Source organism: Atractosteus spatula, chromosome 17 (assembly GCF_055471065.1).
Source record: "Atractosteus spatula isolate fAtrSpa1 chromosome 17, fAtrSpa1.hap1, whole genome shotgun sequence".
NCBI classification, from domain to species: Eukaryota; Metazoa; Chordata; class Actinopteri; order Semionotiformes; family Lepisosteidae; genus Atractosteus; species Atractosteus spatula.
Genome location: NC_142722.1, coordinates 5,145,001 through 5,163,665, shown reverse-complemented (window position 1 = coordinate 5,163,665; position 18,665 = coordinate 5,145,001). Strand labels below are relative to the sequence as shown.

At 46.5% G+C, this 18,665-nt stretch overlaps 1 protein-coding gene across 1 annotated transcript in view; it reads left to right on the top strand.

Moving 5' to 3' along the window:
* Positions 1-497: 497 nt before the first annotated feature.
* LOC148818889 (transmembrane protein 132C-like) overlaps positions 498-18,665 on the top strand; it is a 63,180-nt gene continuing 45,012 nt past the window's right edge. The window contains exon 1 of the mRNA XM_088935937.1: positions 498-1,141. Within this exon, the coding sequence (XP_088792063.1) occupies positions 1,057-1,141 (85 nt within the window). The 5' untranslated portion in view covers positions 498-1,056. The remainder of the gene's footprint in view (positions 1,142-18,665) is intronic.

Below are 18,665 nucleotides of genomic sequence, written 5' to 3'. Positions count from 1 at the left end.
CAGAGTTTTTATTTTAATTTTGAAATGGTAATCCCAGTCTCATCGCACCGCCGACTAGAAGGTAGCTACGGTCGTCCGGTTAGCATGTAACCATCGGAGCCCGTTCAGGTTCGCAGGAGATCCAAACGGAGCCGTGTGCGACCTCTGCTCGGGCGATGCGCCGCCACAGCTCTCCCGTTTCACAGGGGGAGACGGCAGAAGACCGGGCGGTCCGGCAGAGCTCCGCATCGACTACGCACAGCGCCGGACCCCACCTGCTAATTCTCCTCCTCGGCTAGTGCTTTCCTGCTCGCCGGCCGGGCGTTTTCTACAGGCACCCCTCCCTCCTCAGATGTTGGTTGGACACTTCCGTATCAACTCCGCCTCGGGGACATCGTCATTGGGGCTTCTGTGCTGTCAATTTCAGTCCGTCTCCCGACCAATACATACCCCCCCCCCTCCAAAACACACACACACACACACACGTCCCCCCTCCCTCCTCCGGATCGGAAAAGTCCATGCCTAAGTTTCATCTTAGATCTGACAGATAAAACGAGGGACAGGAGCCCGGAGAAAGCAGCCGTCATGCGATTTTGGGGGGGTGTGGGATTCTCGCCTTGTGCAAGGAAATCAGAGTCACCTTGTGTCGTCGCCCCAGGGGAGGGGGCTGAACGGCTGGCGCAGACGGGACGGATGGAGTGATCCGGTTCGGTGTTCCGCGGAAACGAAAACAGAGCCCCCCGCGCCCCCTCTTTGAAACTTTCCTGGAAGGAGCGGAGTCGGGGTGACTCGCCAGTCGGAGCTGGGAGCGTCTCCGCACGGAAATGCCTCGGCGCTGTCGACTCTTCCGCCGATTTGGGAATACAACACGGACTGCTGGACTTTAAAAAAAACAAAACGGGATTTTCCGACGACCCTCCGAGCCGAATTGATCGCGCCGTATCACAGATAAAGGAGAGGGCGTTCGGCGCAGAATTCGTCTCCCGAGTTGGATTATGGCTCTCGAGTCGCGTTCCCCCCAGTAGCTGAAATCCGCCCGCTCTCCGCTGCTCGAAACTAACCCTTCCCAGGCTTGAGATGAAAAGGTTACGGGTTGAAAAAGGGAATATGCTGCAGACTTGCCCCGTGTTGAAAATGATTTTCTTGACTTCGTTTTGGAGAGGTAAGAGAGCGATCGCCACCGGATCACTCAATAAGAACTTGTTGCTGCAAACTTGGCTAATCTCTGAAGTGCCTTAAAAATTGCGCTCCACGCCATTCATATAAAATGAATGCCTTTAAATACGCTGTTTCACTTTGCCTCTACCGCGCGTATTTCTTGATAGCCCTTTCCCACAGAAAAGCGGTTCTGTCATTGTTTTGTCTATTCAAACATCCGCGCTTTGTTGTGCGTGTAACACTGGGGCTGGTATTTGACTGTAGCTTTCATATCCTTCAAGGTTCAGATATACAGTTTTTTATCTATAAGCGGATGAGCGAATGTTCTGGGTAGAATGAGTCGCAGGATGTAACATTCAGTTACAACGTGACTCAGACTTCAAAACTATTCAGAGGAAAACGGCACGTTCAGGTTAATTCAAGGCTTAAACAGGTTTTATATCGTTATTTCAGGCAAACGTACAGGTGCAAAAGCCGCGACTGAGAGGGGCATTGATTTAACATTTTGTAAACGTCCCGAACCATCACAATATCAACCACCAGCCCAAGAAGATCATTTTCATTAAGTATTTGTTTGGCACGGTATTCGTTTAGAAAACTTGTTGATGCACAACGTGCTGGGAAACCAGTCCATTTAGATTCTGGACAAGGAGAAACATATTTTCAAAGGGACTGATACGGTTAACGCAAATAAAGTTACATAGGAAAGGAATTAGTCTATCCTTAAAATAGTGAGACGCGAAGCAATTGGAGCTGCCTCGCGTGTAACGCAGAGCAGAAAGGAAATTGTGCATTTTTGATGAAATTGTCCTGTTCTCGTATAAGCTCCTGAGCGCAGGCTACAAAAATGGTTTTGCTCAGAAAATGGGTAACCTTTGAGTTCTGGGGGCTGCCTTCAAATCAGAGTTCTAGCATGGATAATTGCGTCTGTACCGGGAGCGCTTGGAGAGCTGGGCTCCCCGAATCTTGTTTGGAAAGTGTGCGGTTCTGAGAACGACAGCGACGAACCCGCAAGAGAGACATTCCGCGTGTCATCTCTGCTCATCAGCTTCAGAGAGAAAAATCCAAGGCAATCAGGAATTTCCTTATTCAACACATTACTGGAATTTTCTCGAGTGGCTTTTATCAAGTGGGGTTAATCACTCCTTAATTCATTAAAGGTGCGTGTTGTAGATCGGATCGTTGTTCTGCATATAAACCCTGCGCCGCAAGTTTTCTTTATTAATACTGGCGCCCGTGGCGAAGTTCTCGCAGTGAGAATTCTCAGTGCGCGAACAGCCAGCCAGGATGCTGCGCCAGGTGCAGTTCTGCTGAGCAGAATGAGACAGCGTGATTCGAAAACGTGGCTTCCAAAGGCATTTAACCGGAGGCCTCGGAGCTGCCTGGTATCTGCCATCAGTGTGCTACTGGGGTCGGTGTTTGATCCAGAAGCGGTTTTGCCAGCACCGCCCTATTTGTCTTTCTATGCGTGTAAAATTAATTTGATAGCGTGAAGCAACAAGAGGGGATAAGACGAGCACTAAATCTATTTTTTTTTTTTTAGGCGGACATTCCCTGCCATGAGAGTGCTGGGGTAAACAGCTAAACGCTCTAACTGGGGAACTGCTAGCCCCTGATTACAAAAGCAAATGCTGGTCCAGAGGCCGAAGACACCTGTTACTAACGCGGGACGCAAGTTACTGGGACGTGTTTATCGTTAATGCTAGTTTAAACACTTGGCTTTATGTCTTCGCAGCGAACTTTGCGTTAGAAAGCTCCTTTTACTCTATTAATCTCAACCGCGATTAGACAAAATAAAGGCGGTAGTTGGACGTTTTTATATGGCGTCCTTTCTGCACCTGCTTCAAAGAATAATTTAAAGCAGGCGAATGAAAACGTAACAGCTAGTGTCTGAACATGAACTGTGTTTGCTGCTCTTTTCCTTGTCGCCTGAATTCCCTGTCATCCCTGTGCACGGCGTTTGCATTAACTGCTGTTGGTTTTCCCTCGGGGCGCAGACCATGCAGTATTCCCTTTAAGTTCCTTAGCGCGTTAAGGCCACATCAGTCGTTCACAGTGACCATTTTGTGACGCAGAGCAAAACACGAAAGCTGTCGTCTTGGTGGGGAGTTCGGACGAGCCCGTGATTCCGCCGGGCACAGCGCGTCAGGGGCTCTGACCGCTGAGTGGAGGCGACACGGAGGGACTGCGAGAGAGCAGTCGGGTGGTCTGTAGTAGAGAGCCGGCCCTGATGAAGCAGGGAAGGGCCAGAGGGAGAATCCTGTTTCTTCATAGCAATCGGTTTATTTTTAACACCCGTTCGCCGAGGGTGTCCCGCGTAGGTTAGCCACGGCCTCCACGGTTATTCTTGAAACGATTGTGCTTGTGTTATCATCTCGCAGAGGGCTTTGTAATTCTCAGGAGCTGATAATCCACTATGAACAAAATCAAAGCTTCTATCGAACCGTGTGCAAGAAATCAGAGCGGGTAAAATGTGCACTCATTCAGTGTCAGCGTTTGTAATATCGGCTTAAATAATTAATGCGCGTCAAAAGTTTTTTTTTTCCCCTTGTGGCTGTTTCTGTCTGGGATGTAACAAACTTCTACCCCTGCGGGGACCGTGTTTCTGTGTTTATAGAAAACCTGTAGGGCCCATCTGTGAAACGTGAAAGATTTAAAATGTGTGTGTGTATATATATATATGGTCCCTGTCAATGTATTAACACGGGGAACGCAAGAGATACTCAAGTAGAAACTGCTTCGTGTTGCGGTTTAAGCGCTTCAAAGTCATTTAAGATTTCTCCCTTCCCTTTAGAAGTGCTCGCGTTGAGGGGGTTCTGTCCGCCAGAATGCTTTTCGTCAATGTACAAAGCAGGAAAAAAAAACAGTCTTAGAAGTTTCTGGAAGAAAGAAGGGCTAATTAATTAATTAACAAATCGAACAGGCCCTTCACGGCTCTGTGCGCCGGGTGGCCGGCTGGGTTCGCGGTGGTCTCACCCCGCGTCTCTGCCCTCTCAGAGGTCCACATGAACCGGGCAACCCAAATTCCTATACATCTCTTCACGGGTCGATTTGTATCAGCCTCGGAAAGGTTTTCTGTCTGCCGAGGCCTTGGGCGGCCTGCTCGCTCCCCGAGTTAGCCGAAGCCTTTCCTTTATCACGCGGAGTAATTACAGAATTATGGAGGGGCGGGAAAGGTGTTCACGACTCCGGCTGCTGTGGGGGGAGATTTAAAACCGGAGGGAGGTCTCGGCAGAGAAAATTAAACCTTTTCCCAGGTTTTAACGGCGATTCGCCCTAAAGGATAGTGTTTTTTTTTTTTTTTAGCGATGCTAAAAAGGGAGACCCTTTTTTAAAGTGTGTGTTGGGGGGGCAGACGCGAGTCCTGGCTGTCCGTGTTCCAAAGGGCCGAACCGAGCCGCTGTTGGACTCGGACGCCCCGGGACCCCTCTGTCTTCATAGCGAGGCCAACAGTGAACAGTTAACGAACTGCCCCCCTATTTATTTGTTCTTGAAAATCCTACCGGCGCTGTAACGTTCTGCCTAACCGAGCCGCATCGCAAATCTCTTATGAGACGTTATGAGGGAGCCTGGCTGTGAAACAAATAAATATCCAATATCCAATTGAACTGTGATCGCCTTGTCCCCATTTATCATTCATGAAGCTCGTTTCATTGTGAGCCGAGTTCATTTATACAACTTTGAGGGCATTGCTGTTGTTTGCTCTGGGGAGTGTTATAGTTCTTTAAATTAGACCCCGACGCTGCTGGAGTCCTGCGCTTTGCTGCGTTTCGCGGTTGAAGGTTCGGCTTGATAACACGCGGCCTTGTTCTTTCATTACCTGGTGATGACTGGTAATCAATTACCCCCCTGTGCCAGCCGCCGCCGCCACCCACCACGCGTGGAAGACGTGAAACGCAAACGGAATACCCACCCCACGTCATCTCCTGCAGTCTCACCGTATATGTTGCGTTTACATTACGAAAATGACTGTATAATGTACTCCATAGCTGCACATTGAATCCAATGTCTACCGCCAGCTATACAAGTTTAACACATTTTTGGGAGACCAGTTTAAGAATGGACCGAATCCTTTTGCAATTGACTCAACGTTTTTGGAGGCTGGTGCCCTCCTGCAGTCTCATTTAAAAAACAGTGTTCAGGTGTTTATATATGTGTTTTGCAAGAGGAATGCGTATGTTGCCTTGAAAGTAGGACAATTTGATGCAGAATACTTCTGTCAACGTTTGTTTTCCGTGGTGGGCGACTGGATCACTGCGTCTTTTTTATGGCTCTAAAAGGAGATGAGAGAGGAGTGAACAGGTTATTAAAACCGTAGCACTCCTCGGAGAGGGTATTAGCAGCTGTTACAGGCTGCTTTTCTCTCGATAATGAGCCCAAAATGAAAGTAATGACCCAACTGCGCGTGAATTTATGACACAAAACGAGGCATTTTTTCAGATTCCGTTTACATGTCTCAATTCCATTTTTCAGGCGTGTTTGCGTCGGAGAGACACTCTGTATCGATTTGCTTGAAGCCTTTAAGAAGATTGTAACTCCCTTTTCAGGTAATCAAGTTAAGGATGGCCCCAATCAGGGAGACTATACTCCTGGCCCGTCTTTTCTCCGGCTACGTGCACAAGTTAATGTGATCATTACCATCAGCCTAATTGAGATAATGATCTGGGAGAACCGATGGAGATGATTATATAGTTGCTTCTCCTGACCTTTTCTCCCCCATTCTGGAAGCGAGATCCTGTTATCGACGCTGGAAAGCGCAGATGGATATTAGCCGGTCGCGAGTTTCTCAAATTGTTTCCTTATTAAGCGCAAGCGAAAGAAATACAATCGATGTTTTCTTTGAAGTTCCCTTTAAAAGAAAATCTATTTTTTTTCTCTCTCAATTTGTTTATCTTGTATTATTCGTCAACTGGAAACCCGGTGTTAAATTCCTACAGATGTTCTTATCGTTAACGGTGTTAACAGGATTAGAAAGAGGCGCTACACGGGTGGCTATTAGCAAAGGACTTATTGTTTTAATCAGGTTACCTAAACAAATTGAGTGTAAAAAAAGAGGAATAAATCATTAAATCAATGTGGCACTTTCATTCACATTTTGTGTGAAAGCAGATGTTACCAGTTTGTGACAGGCTTACCTGTCTGCCTGTTCTACTGCGACCAGCAACGCCGGTCACTTCAGATGCATATAACCGCAGGTCCGTAAGATATTTCGTTGTCCTGGCCAGATTCCCATTGGCCTTTACCAATCATGGCCTCCTAATAATCCCCATCTCTGAATTGGCTTCATCAGTCTGCTCTCCTCCCCACTGAGAGCTGGTGAGTTGGGAGTGATCTGGCTCATCATCCAGGTGGGGCTGCACACTGGAGGGGGTGGAGGGGATCCCCATTACCTGTGAAGCGCTTTGAGTGGAGTGTCCAGAAAAGCGCTATGTAAGTGTAAGGAGTATTATTCTACTTCATTAGTTGACAACTCAATTAAATATTAAAGGAGCATGCAAAATCTGTATAGGACTCACTGGGAATTTGCAGTGCTTGGTTAGCCCTAGTTTCAGTCTCCTGTGCAGTTCAGAACATAAGAACGTATACAAACCATCTAGTCTTTTTGATAGTTAGTAACTAATTGATCAGAGTGCCTCATCTTGCTGTGTCCTGAAAGTATTCAGTCTATTGGCTTTAACAGCATGGCTGGGTAGCTTGTTCCACGCTCCCACAACCCTTTGTGTAAAAAAAGTAACGGAACAGTCCAGCACAGTTCTTCGGTGTGCTTGTCACAGGGATCTGGCCTAGGGGTCTGTCAGATGCCAGTGTGTAGCTTTGCCCTTGTTCTGGAGAGTTTCCAGACACTCTCCATTCCTGCACTGACAGAAGGTGGTCTTGTCTAACTTCTCCAGTGCAATTCCAGCTCTCCCAGGCCCCGAGGAGAGAAACGAGCCACACGGCTTTGCTCCACACCTGCTTGAGTCACACAATGAAATATTGATGTCCTGTTTATGTGTAACACCCAGCGAACAGGAGAGATAAGGGAGAGTACAGCTGTCTGACACCAAACCTGGGGGGGGGGGTCAATACTGTCGAGAATTCTTAGGAAACAAACACAAGAGGGTGAAGACAAATATACGTGTGTCAAAAAAAAAACCAGCCTTCGCCAAAGTAAGTGACTCTGACAGAAACAGTCAGCACTCTGCAATGGAAATAAAGGCCAGGAAGAACTTCTGGCTGCTCTAAACATGGCCAAAACACTTTTACTGACTTGTGCAGTTTTGTAAAGCAAACGTATTTGTTGTCTGGTTTTATTCCAGTGTAAGAATCTCTTCCTGAAAGTCGCTGTGTCCCCGGCAGAGTGCAGTGGCTTCTTTTTAACTTCTTTTGACCTAATTAGTAGGTCCTGATGAGCAAATGAACATTGTTTCAGCCCCTTCTCTGTAGAAATGATGGCCGAACAACCTTGTTGTAGAAATAAGATTAAAGATGTTATGAGTATTATGCCATATATTTTTTGTCCCTTTTTACCCTTAAACAAGTTATATTTAAAGAAAGATTTAAAAAAATCGGAACTGGCAAAGCAGGTATTCTCTGGAGTCAGCGAAGAAAAGTTTATCCAGCAAAAATCCTATTTTAAGTGCATTTTCTAAGTAAGACTAATCTTTTGTTTTTGGTCTCGCTGCAGCACTGCATAGCTGTTTCCTTCTGACAAGTTGTTATAAATAGGAGCAGAAAGACAATATGCACATTTTGAGACCCCATTATTTTTATTAGTGGGTTTTAAGAAGTTGGTAAAAATGAAGAATGTTATTGAAACCAGTGGAAGACTTTCTAAAATTCACATTTTTAACTTTCTGTGTCTTGACAGTAGGCCTATGCCCATATTCCCTCATGTCTAATGAAAAGACACCATTCACTGCAGCTCTGCAGGATCAATGTCATGGTTCTGGCAAGACGCGCAGGGCTATTTCAGAAACCAGACTGGACCTCCGAGACTCATTTTGTGCAAAGTAGCTGAAATTGTTACATTGCGTTTGTTATTCATTTGGGTTCAAGACAATAAATCCTTTTTATTCGGCCCCTTGTCTTTAATAATAAAACCAAATAGCGGTTTCTAGATGTCTGCCTGAACCACTGTGGTGGTGTATCGCTGACATTTATTTTAGCGGCCGAGCTGTTAAAGGGACGCGTTTTACTGTCGGCTGTATTTGTTCGTTAATTTATGACGACGCACGCAGGCCTGGCGGTGTCATTTGCTCGTCGCAAAAAAAAAAAAGAGACAAAATCCTCTGATTCTTGGACCGAAAACAAGGTCAGCTTTGCGGCGTTGAACGATTAAAGCACAGGGCACTTTCCCAAGGTGATCGTTATCAAAATCTCTTGGGCTGGGTCCCCGGCTGGCTTCATGAGGTGTGCTGTGGAATTCTGACGCCACGTCATGGTTAACATTTCTGCGTAAGAGACTTATTTCGTCCTGTGTTTGTCCATCAGTGTCTCTCCTTGAGGTTTCGCTTGGTTGGCATCAAGGAACGAAGAGCTCTTGTGTGTTTAAAAGCTCTTCCTTGACTCTTTGTAATGGAAAACAGAGCAGGATCGCAATAGAGACGCTTAGGGAAAAAAAGATTCCCGATAGCGTGGTGTCGTTGTTCTTGTTTTTCTTAATGCGAGATGTAACTGTGCATTGGGAATGAACTCCAGTGCCTGTATTGGCCAGGCTGGAGAAGACTGTGCAGGACTGACCCGGGAGACAGTCGGCTTGGCGCAGGCCAGAGGCGTGTGCGCTTGTAAGGGCAGGCGGGCTAAGACTCCGAAAACTGCAAGTGGCGAGTAAGCAAGAGAAAACAGCTTGAAAACACACTTGCGGTCGTGCGACGTCTCTAAAAATAACCCGGTACAGTAAATGACATTTAGAACAAAAGTGAGCGGGCCTGAATACGGTTAGTTGGTAACAGCAGATGTACCAAAAAACATTTTGCGTGGAAAAATGGAAGGAAACGGAAAACACTGATGCTGTTTTTTTTTAATTATAATGCACGCCAGCTGGAGCAGTGGGTTATTTCTGGTAAAGCGCTAATGATCAAGTTCAAGGGACCGAACTCCAGTTAAGTTCACTTAAAGCACCGGCGAACAGTGCTGTGAGCGACGATGGCATCTGTCTCCTTGTCACTGCTGATTTTCAATTAGCAAAATCAAAACCATAGATGTGTTAAGACAAAGAAAGCTTGTGGGAAAAGTACCTTTAGCTCTTAGTTCAGTGGTTATGCTTCCTGACTGGCTCGACTCGCACATCCTTAGAGAACGACGCCTCTGCATATCAAAAGCGTTTGCGCAGCACGACGTGTTTGTGCACTATTTTGAATATATACCAAACCTGTGTTGTTAAGGCAGGAGTTTTTCTTACCTCTTAGTTTCATGCAGTTATTCAAGTGCCTTATTTTTATTTATGGTGTGTAATTACCACCTTTTATAAAGAGTAAAAGAAACCCGGCGGCGTGTTGTCGGTGAGATCAATTTGTAATTATTGCAAACTGGAATCGCTAGCGTTATGCAAATGACGTTAATGACGATTTAAAACACCGGTGCCTCAGTTCTGTGAGTCCTGTGGTTGTTCTCAGGAGACGGTTATTAAATTATGTGCCCAGTAGAGTTTCAGTCGCATGCCTCACACTATTCTAAGAGAATCAGATGCTTCAAGAATCTGTCAGAGACACCTAGTCCAGTTTTGATGAGATTACAGGCCTGTTTCTTCTTAGACACTTCCCTGACGTTCTTACAAGACAAAAAGTCGGGGATGACATCCCTGTCAGACCAGCAGTGTGCAAACCAGACAGAATATTTTTCTTTTTTTTTCTCGTGTTCATTTTGATCCGCTGAGTACAGATTTCTCTTTTCCCTTTGCAATTTGCAGTGCCTTTTTTCTTGTGTGGTTTTTAGCAGATCACCAAAGCTAAAGATGCTACTTAAAATAAGGAATCCTGCTGCCCGAGAGCCATGTTTTCTTGCTGTTTGCTGGAAGGGAGTTGATGGTGTTTAAAACTGGAAAAGCGTGTGAAAATGAGCAGGTTTTTTCCCTCACTCTTGTTGTGGGGGTAACCGGACGTTTTATTTGAACATGTAAACGAGTGAAAACGATTCTGCCCCTGGAGCTAAATGCTTTTGAAAACTGCCCGGAAGCCATATTGGCACCGGAAGAATCCGAAGATGAGGTTTTTAAACGTGAAGATGCCTCTGTTTCCACTGGAAAGAAAAAATCGTTTATTTTGCCTGTTAGCTCTTTGTGGGTCGTTTTTTTGGCCGCTCTGCTAGTCAGCGCCTGCTTCATGACCTCGGGGAGAGGCAAGGAGAGAACCAGATCTCATGCGGCTGTGGTAGCTGTTTGTTACACAGGTGATTAATACGGGGCTGTGGGAGGTGATGCGGTCTGTCGTGCTTGGAAGCCTAGGCTCCAGCCGGCCTCGGCAGACTGCACCAGCACTTCCTGTGGGTCTCCAGTCACCTTGCAAACGGACAGCAAGTGGGCAGGACAGCCGCGGAAGGCTCACAATCCCTTCACTCGTTCCTAACGCTCGGACTGACGCGGAACTCTCCACCTGCTGCAGGTCCTGCTCAGCTTTTGCATGCTCGTGAGTGTGTGTGTGTGCATAAGCATGCGACACTTTTTTTTTTAAAAAAAAAACAACCATTTTGCATTACAAAAGCACTTCTGATCCACATAGGCAATCACATGCTAGCCACGCCAACACCAATTTAACCTAAAAGATTTTTTGGAGTCCTCTGAGTCGGAGGTTACTTTTACAGCTGAAGAAGTCCTACCAGTGTGCAATTTTCAGGGGCTCTGAGGAACGCCGCCTGTAAGAGGCTTGTGCAGTGGGCGTTCTTAGGCATCTAATTTCAAACCATGTGGGGGCTTTTTGTCAGTCGCTGAATACAGGTTCTGTTCAGCTTTCTGCCATCATCCCCCTCTGAATGGCACTGAGAGGATGACCGCACAATAGACTCTGGGATAACGTGGGCATTTTCTTCTGAAATAAATAAAAGGCGACTGGTTTGTCATTTTGCAGTGCGACACATGCTCTGAAGGGGGATGTTTGCTGCTGTGCTTTCCTGGACCTGCTGCAATTGCTATGGGCCCTCTACAGTTTAGCCCCCTGACACGCCCACCACCCCACGGGCACACCCATTCCTGCCGTGGACACGCCCACCCCGAACCTGGACACGCCCGGCATACCCCTTGCACGCCCACCTCCGCTGTCTTCCCAGCACATTGGCCGGCTGGAGAGGGTTAAGAGCAAAGAGATGCGCTTCTCCAGGCACGTCGGAGCACTTCAAACACTCCCGGCGGGCTGTTTAAGTGCCGTTTAGCGATTCTCCTCCGTTCTCGGAGAAGTAATTAAAGTTTGTGTGAGAGAAGCACTTTAGTAATTTTACTGTCAGTTTCCCTGCCTAGCGTTTACAGTCCTGCAGCGACGGAGACCTCCCCTTTGTGTTTTGCATTGCGCATATTCCCGTAGACGCAGCCCTTGCTGCTGTTGTGCAATTCCGCGGCACTTGTCTGATCTGCGTCTACCGCAGGCTCAGGCTCAGGCTCAGGCTGCAGGCTGGGCCGGTCACCCCTGGGATCTGCACTGCTGGGCTGGACGGTGTGCATTCATTAACCACACAGCTTCAGGCCATAAGCGTAATCGTCAGCTCTGCTTTTTTTTGTTTATGGGGCATCCCCGCCTCAGCAGTCGGAGAATTAATTACAGCACTGTATGCGAGGCGGTAGTCCCTTTCAAAGAAGCTCCCCAACGTCTTTCCCGACAAATCCCCTCTCCCTAGTGCAGGTCGGCGCCTCAAGCCTTCGCTGTCCTGCTGCCCAGCCAGTGATCCATGAATCTTAGAGGGATTTAAGAGGTAAATCAGGGGGAAAAAAGAGAAATGATTGGGATAAATCCACGGCTCTTCCTTTTAAAGTGCACTTTTCTTCCCTGCTGCCTGGCAGGGCTGAAAAGCTTGTAATTGCATCCCGAGAGTTGAAGTGAAGCAGAGCTGTGATCAGAGGTATACGGAGCTACTGAATAGCTCTTTTTTCCCCATTTTAGAAACCCTGAAAGAGTAATTCCGAAAGGATTATGACTGATTTATATGTTGCACAAAGAGATTAATCTGTTTTTTTTTCCCGCACATGCGCGCGTGCTATTATTGACTTGTAGCCTTGCCGTATTTGAGCCGATCATTTATTTTGGGAACATTTCACGAGCTCAAAGTCACCTTTTGCAGTTTAGGTGGTTGCTTTTAAAACGAAAGGGTCGAATGTGTTTTTAAAGTAGAAGAAAAGCACTAAAAGTCTTGATATCATGTCATTTGTTGGGTTTTTTTTTTCATAGAAAAAAGCTTAAATGAGGCTTAATTATATAATGATCTCCAGTACATCACAGTAATTGTGAGTGGGATGCTTTCTTTCTTAGTCAAAGCTGTTGGCTGTGCCAGCCACATGTCATGTGTGGTATACTGTGCCCTCTATAAATATTGAGAAGACAATATCAAAGCTGTGATCACGAGATTATTATACTGTACCTATCATTTATATATATTATACATTTTATCATATTAGAAGAAAAATAGAATCATCAACCCAGTCAGGTGGCCATAAGTACTGGGACAGATTCACTTTATCTTACAGAGTGCAGAAGTGAGTGTTTGCTTACATATCCTTTTGAAGCAGTAGCTGTCCAAAGTCCCACTGAGCTCTTCGGCTCTTTGTAATCATTTGAAAAGCATTGCCAAACGTTTGCTGCAGTTCTTGCTTCAAACATTTTCGACTTCAAAATATTCAATATTTCCTTCAGCGTTTAGACTGCTGCTCAACCGGCTTTAAATCTGCTGATTGACTTGACCAGTCTAAGATTTTCCATTTTTCTTCTTGGTTTTTTTTTATTTGAAGGGATCCTATTCTTCGCCACCAATGGAGCAGAAATGAGCCATGCTACTTTTTGTTTAAGCAAATGAAAAATTAATTTTCTCTTGTCTGATGACTTGGAAAACGCCCTGGGCAGTGTGTGTTTCAAATGGCAAATGCTTGTTGAGGTGTGATGTAATTAAATTGTAGGAGACGGACCAAGAATAGTTTGACTTTGTAAGGACGTTTACCTGACACAGGGCACTCTGTCTGTAGGGGGCACTGGGAGTGGCCGGTGGGCTCTGTGGGGGGCACTGGGAGTGAAATGAACTTTTGTCTGGTAACTAAAGATTGGCTTTTGTGATTCTGTACCTTGGTTCCCAAAATTGAAGAGTGTAGGGGATTGGCAAGTTGTTACAAGTTGTCAGGCTGTATATGTTCATAACCCTTGAGCAGCAGAGCCGCAGACCCTACATCAGCTCTCAGCACAAGCTTGTTCTCCTCTTACCAAATTATTGGTTTGACCACGTAGAGGGAGGTGAGCCTGTGAATTTTTTTCACGCACTGGGACAAAGACTCTGCTCGTGGGTTTTTGCCTGAATATCCTCAGCGTGCAGAATAACTTATAGCTCACTAAGGCTCAGTGGTTTCTATCCCTTATTATTTTAATGCTTCTGTCAATGCATTGCTTTTGCTGTCAGTCTTACTTAGGATACACAGTAGGCGATTCTGCCACAAACAAACATTTGTTTCTTTATGGCAGGATTCATCACAGTTTCTTTATTTGAATATGTCTTAACTAAACCTCTTTCTTCTCTGTAAAAAGGCTTAATGCTGTATGGCAGTGTTGGCCACGAAGGCGTTCTGTTTTTTGAAGAATCCCTTTCTCCAGTGTGTCAGTCATGGTGCTGTGGTCTCTCTCTCTCCCTCTCCCCTTTTTTGCTGGTTGCTTCTGCGGCGGTGTTGAATGAGCTGCTTCTTGGAACTCGTTTCTGATCGTCACTTCCCCTGTGGAGATGGCTGTGAAGAGAGTGGCCCACCTCAGGGGGAACAGCTGTCTGGAGCTGTGGAATTGTAATAATATCATAGGCCATCTTTAGAGTTGTCAGGAGTCCTCATTGCCAGTTAAAAAGGATTAACCTTCCCAGGATGCATTTCACAGTCTCCCTGGTCTACAGCTTTTAAAAATTCCTGAGGGTGGCTTTAATCTAAACTGTCCTGTTTTATCAATCTTTATTTTAAGGGAGGTATAGAACAAGCTGCCCAGTTGTATTGCTGGAGCGGCCACCCTGGCTTCTCTCAAAGCACAGCTGGATCAGCTCCTCCAGTCAGGACAGGAGGCACTACTTTACACAAAGGGAGGTGGAGGTCTGGATCAAGCTGCCCAGCCGTGTTGTTGAAACTGATAAGCTGACTTCTTCCAAGATGCTTGGGTCAATTACCCACCAAACGAGCTAGATGGGTCCAACAGCTTCCTCTCCTTTGTTGTAACTGCTGTGATGTTCTTATTGTATGTTGTCATGGCTGTGGCTTAGGATAACGGAGTTCACCCACCCATCCCTATAACAGAACTACCACAGGATCGGCAGTGTGGCCCATTAGTTGGATTTGTCATGTGAAAGCATGATGCACCAGCTGCTACAGCAGAACGCCCGCCGTACAGTCAGCATTCACTGGGCACCTGCACGCAGGCCCATCAGGAGCTACGCAAGGGTTTGCTGGTTCTTGCGAACGCACCCCGCAGACAGGGCGGTGAACAGGTGCTGGTGGAGTGAAAGCAGAACGGTGATCTTCTCACTTCACATCCCCGAGCAGAGCTGCAGAAGGGAGATCTGTGCCCTTGTCAGAAGTCCTCACTTTCTGAGTGGGTTGGAAACCCCGAACCTACTGCGTTTCCCCAAACACACACACAGAGTCTGTATAAATATAGACGGGGAAAATGATTCTAATTAATATTAATTTCCTGAATCCAATTGATCTTTTCCTTGTGTCGGTCTCCCAAGACTGGATTGCATTCAGATGAGTTCTCCTTAAACACAGTCCGAGTGCCTTTAGGGTTATGCAAACAGTGTGCAGATGAATCTGATTGGGAAGAGGCTGGACACAACAGCAGGGTGGACTTTGTGTGTTTGTCAGGTTTTAACACTTAAATCTTCCTGCTTCTACTGAATTCAGCCCTGAACGGACTGATCTTTCCCTGATGTTTCATCTCTGTATGAGCAGGCCCATGAAACCCTTGTTTCTGAAGGCTGCAGGGTCTCTCTCCGGTTTGGGATTTGTGCTGTATGCAGTCCCTATAAGACGGGCATAAAAAGCTTGACTGATCCAGTGGATCAGATTGAATCTTATATTGCACATATGGCAGCAGTTATTAAAAGATTAAATAACTACGGATTTGCAGCTTCCCTCCGATAACTATCTGGGTTTTAGGGGTGGTAAACCTTAATGGTGACACAATATATTGCTTTACAGAATTAGAGAGAATTATTGGATTTGCTGTTATTTTTGTGAAGATACAGAGGATAGGGCTGTACTGAGCACGGGCTGCACACAAGCTCTTAATGCAAGCCTTATTACAAGCCCTGCTTTCCCCTCTCTCACGCTGGGGAATTTGCACTGATACCTGGACGTTTGAAGCCCTGACTAGCTCAGGTGGTAGAGCATGAGACTCAATCTCGGGGTAGTGAGTTCATGTCCCATGTCAGCTGCAAGGTTCTCTAATAACCCATACTGGGCAGCAGCTGTGTGGGGCGGTGGAGGGTCACATACTGTATCTGTGACAATGGCAACAACACCACCTGCGTGGAAGAAAGGCCTGGCAATCTACTTCTATATCCTGCCATGAAAGCTCTATGGATAGTGACGGTGGAACTATCCATAGGGTCGCCATGAGTTGATACCGACTCGACAGCACTCAACCACCACTACCTGGATGCCTGATGCTTTTTCTCTCTCTCGTGCTGACCTGTGCCACCTGATCTCCTTGGTGTGCCAGGAGCACTGCATCACCTGAGGTGACAGCCCTGCTGCGCACAAAAAACGCAGAGGAAAGGGTCTGGTCTGTGCGGTCCTGCGTTTGCCCTGCTTGTGTGGTGTGTGTGTGTGGTTATCAATGAGTGTGGTCTGAGCTCGAGGCTCCAGGAGGCTGCGCAGGGCTCTCGACAGCCTCATGCAGCAGGAGAGCTCAGGGAGAAAGTTCAGTCAGGGATTCGTCAGACTGAGTGCTAAACTAGCCCTCCCTGTACGGGTCAGTAGTGGGGAGCAGATTGGGTCCGTGACGTATTCCGTGGGGAAAAAGACCCTGTGTGGAGTCTGAGAGAGAAAACTGAATTCCAAGGCGAACGTCATCCAAATCGTGAGGCTAGGGCGAGGTGGGAGATCCGAAGCAGTGCGTCGGAAATCCAGGGGGGGTCACAAGAGCGAACGAGGAGTCGGAGTAAGTCGCTAACTGGATACGTAGCTCGGGCTGAGGAAACCTCGATAGGGAGAGAGGACAAGTCGCAGAGTGGGAGTTTAAATAGACAAGGTGAGTGAAGTTAATTAGTGAGTGATCGGGGTGCTTGTGGGAGTGCTACGCTGTCTGCGTGCCTGCGTGTGCATCCTGGGAAATTCAGTGTCACCAGGGCTGGTCTGACCCGAGAAGGAATTTGACTCTAGAGGTGCTCTTTCTTTTTGGAGGTGGAAAAAACATTCAATCCCCTAAGGTTTTGCCTAGCTAGAGAGTTATTCTACCAATGGTGGGGACGGGAGGGCAAGTCTGCTTGGAGTGATATTTTGGTCTATTGGAAAAATAAAAAAAAAACCCTGTGAAACTTCACATCGCAGGTGACGTTGATGAAGCGCCGCACAGGTGGTATCCGACTCCTGGCACCATGGAATCAGCTGACGTCATCCGGTGAATTCGGACCCGATCGTGCTTGTCAGCAGTGGCGTCCGAAAGCACTTCAGGCCTCTCTGCCTCTGTGTCTGCACCCGGGGAATACCCAGCTGTGCGCTCGCAGCACAACGAGAACAGATGTACCAGGGTGCTGTTTCCTATGTAGATTTTGTTTGCTTCAAGTACTGTTTGCTCTACAGCCACTTGGGAGTCCTAGATAAATTGCTGGCTTGAAAAGGAGTCTATCCAATTGTTGGACACGGGCCCTGACCCGAATAAGACCCCAATCCCAGTGTCCCCTCAATGTGCTCTTTTGTTTATCTCCTACACCCCCCCCCCCCCCCTTCACTTTTTCTGTTTCTCTCAGAATCATGTTGCCTGGCAACTACTAAACACTAACCTTTGCTTTCCAGTGCCCAGAGTAGGGAGGCTCCTAGGTGCTCCAATCTGAAAGGCTTGTCAAATGAAGGTATCGGTTCGAGATAGAGGAACTTTGTCTTAAAATGCTATTCATTAAAAAGGGCCTTGGGCAATGTTGTTAGCTTTCTGTCTCGACACTTATTTACTGACTGCTTGTGCCTCTGGAGAATTCATTCCAGCCGATGAAGTGCTGGATGGGGTCATAATAATAATAATAATAATAATAATATTATTAATGCTGCTGATGAAATTGGTAACAAAAAATAACTCAGTTTTTAAACAACATTGCACATGACTACAAACAGACAGGGTTTTTGTGATGTTAGGAAAGAGAGACAAATGATGAATATCGAGTAAAGTGGACTGTTGCATTCTGACATTATCTCCAGTGATACGAAATTTTTAAAATGGTTAGCTTAAAATGGTCGTAAAATTTAAATGGTTTGAAATCCAAAAAAGCTGTACACTAAAGACGTTATCTGGCAATTAATTTGCCAGGATTTGGTCGTGGCTCTTTGTCACAGTGTCGTGGGGAAGCATTTCTTTTCTATCGTTATAGCATTGTGGTGAAGATTCCTCTGAAAATGACATTCAAAGTCTTTTTTTTACAAAATGCGCGCTGAATGAAACATGCAAAACGTGGGCTTTTAGCATAAGGACCCAAAGGTAACAGTCTTGAGGAGTTTTGAGACATTGGTTTGCCATGTGGGGGATTAAAGCCGAAGCCGAATAAAACTGGCCAGCTCTCCTCAGCTGACCTCAGGGTGTTGTCTGTTGTCTGGGGAGGGGCTGTGCACATCAGACGTGGGGCAAAATGTCGGGGACACATGCAGGACCTTAGGAGATAACGCCTCTGGTCAGCAGATAGATGGCCAAGAAAGCAGCTGATGGAAAGGAGAGAGTGAACCAGGAAAAAGCAGGTATTATAGGTGATATTGAAGTGCAGGCCCTGTAGAGTGGACAACACTGCTGTTAGGGAGAAGCTCATGGTGGACAGTCCAGTGGCTCAGCACAATAGGGCAGATTATGGCTTGGGGCAGAGCGTGGTGGTGGAATTGAGCATAATGGAATGCTAATAGCATGTTGTGTTATTCACTCCTCTCAGCGCCTACTTTCTGAGGCAGAACAGTCAGCCCTGGTATTTTCCTAGCAGGATGTCAGAAACATAAAAGTTAATACAATCCGCCATTAAAAATGCACTTACTGCCTGCTGCCCTTGCAACCGGAGATGGAACTTTGGAAGGGGCTCACAGTTTTTCTGACTTGAGCAGGTCCGGCTTTTTTAGCTTAAAAGCTGCACTTGGCTCTGGATCATTGCAGATTCAAAATGTATTGCCTAACTACTCTGACAGGTTAAACGTTCATTAT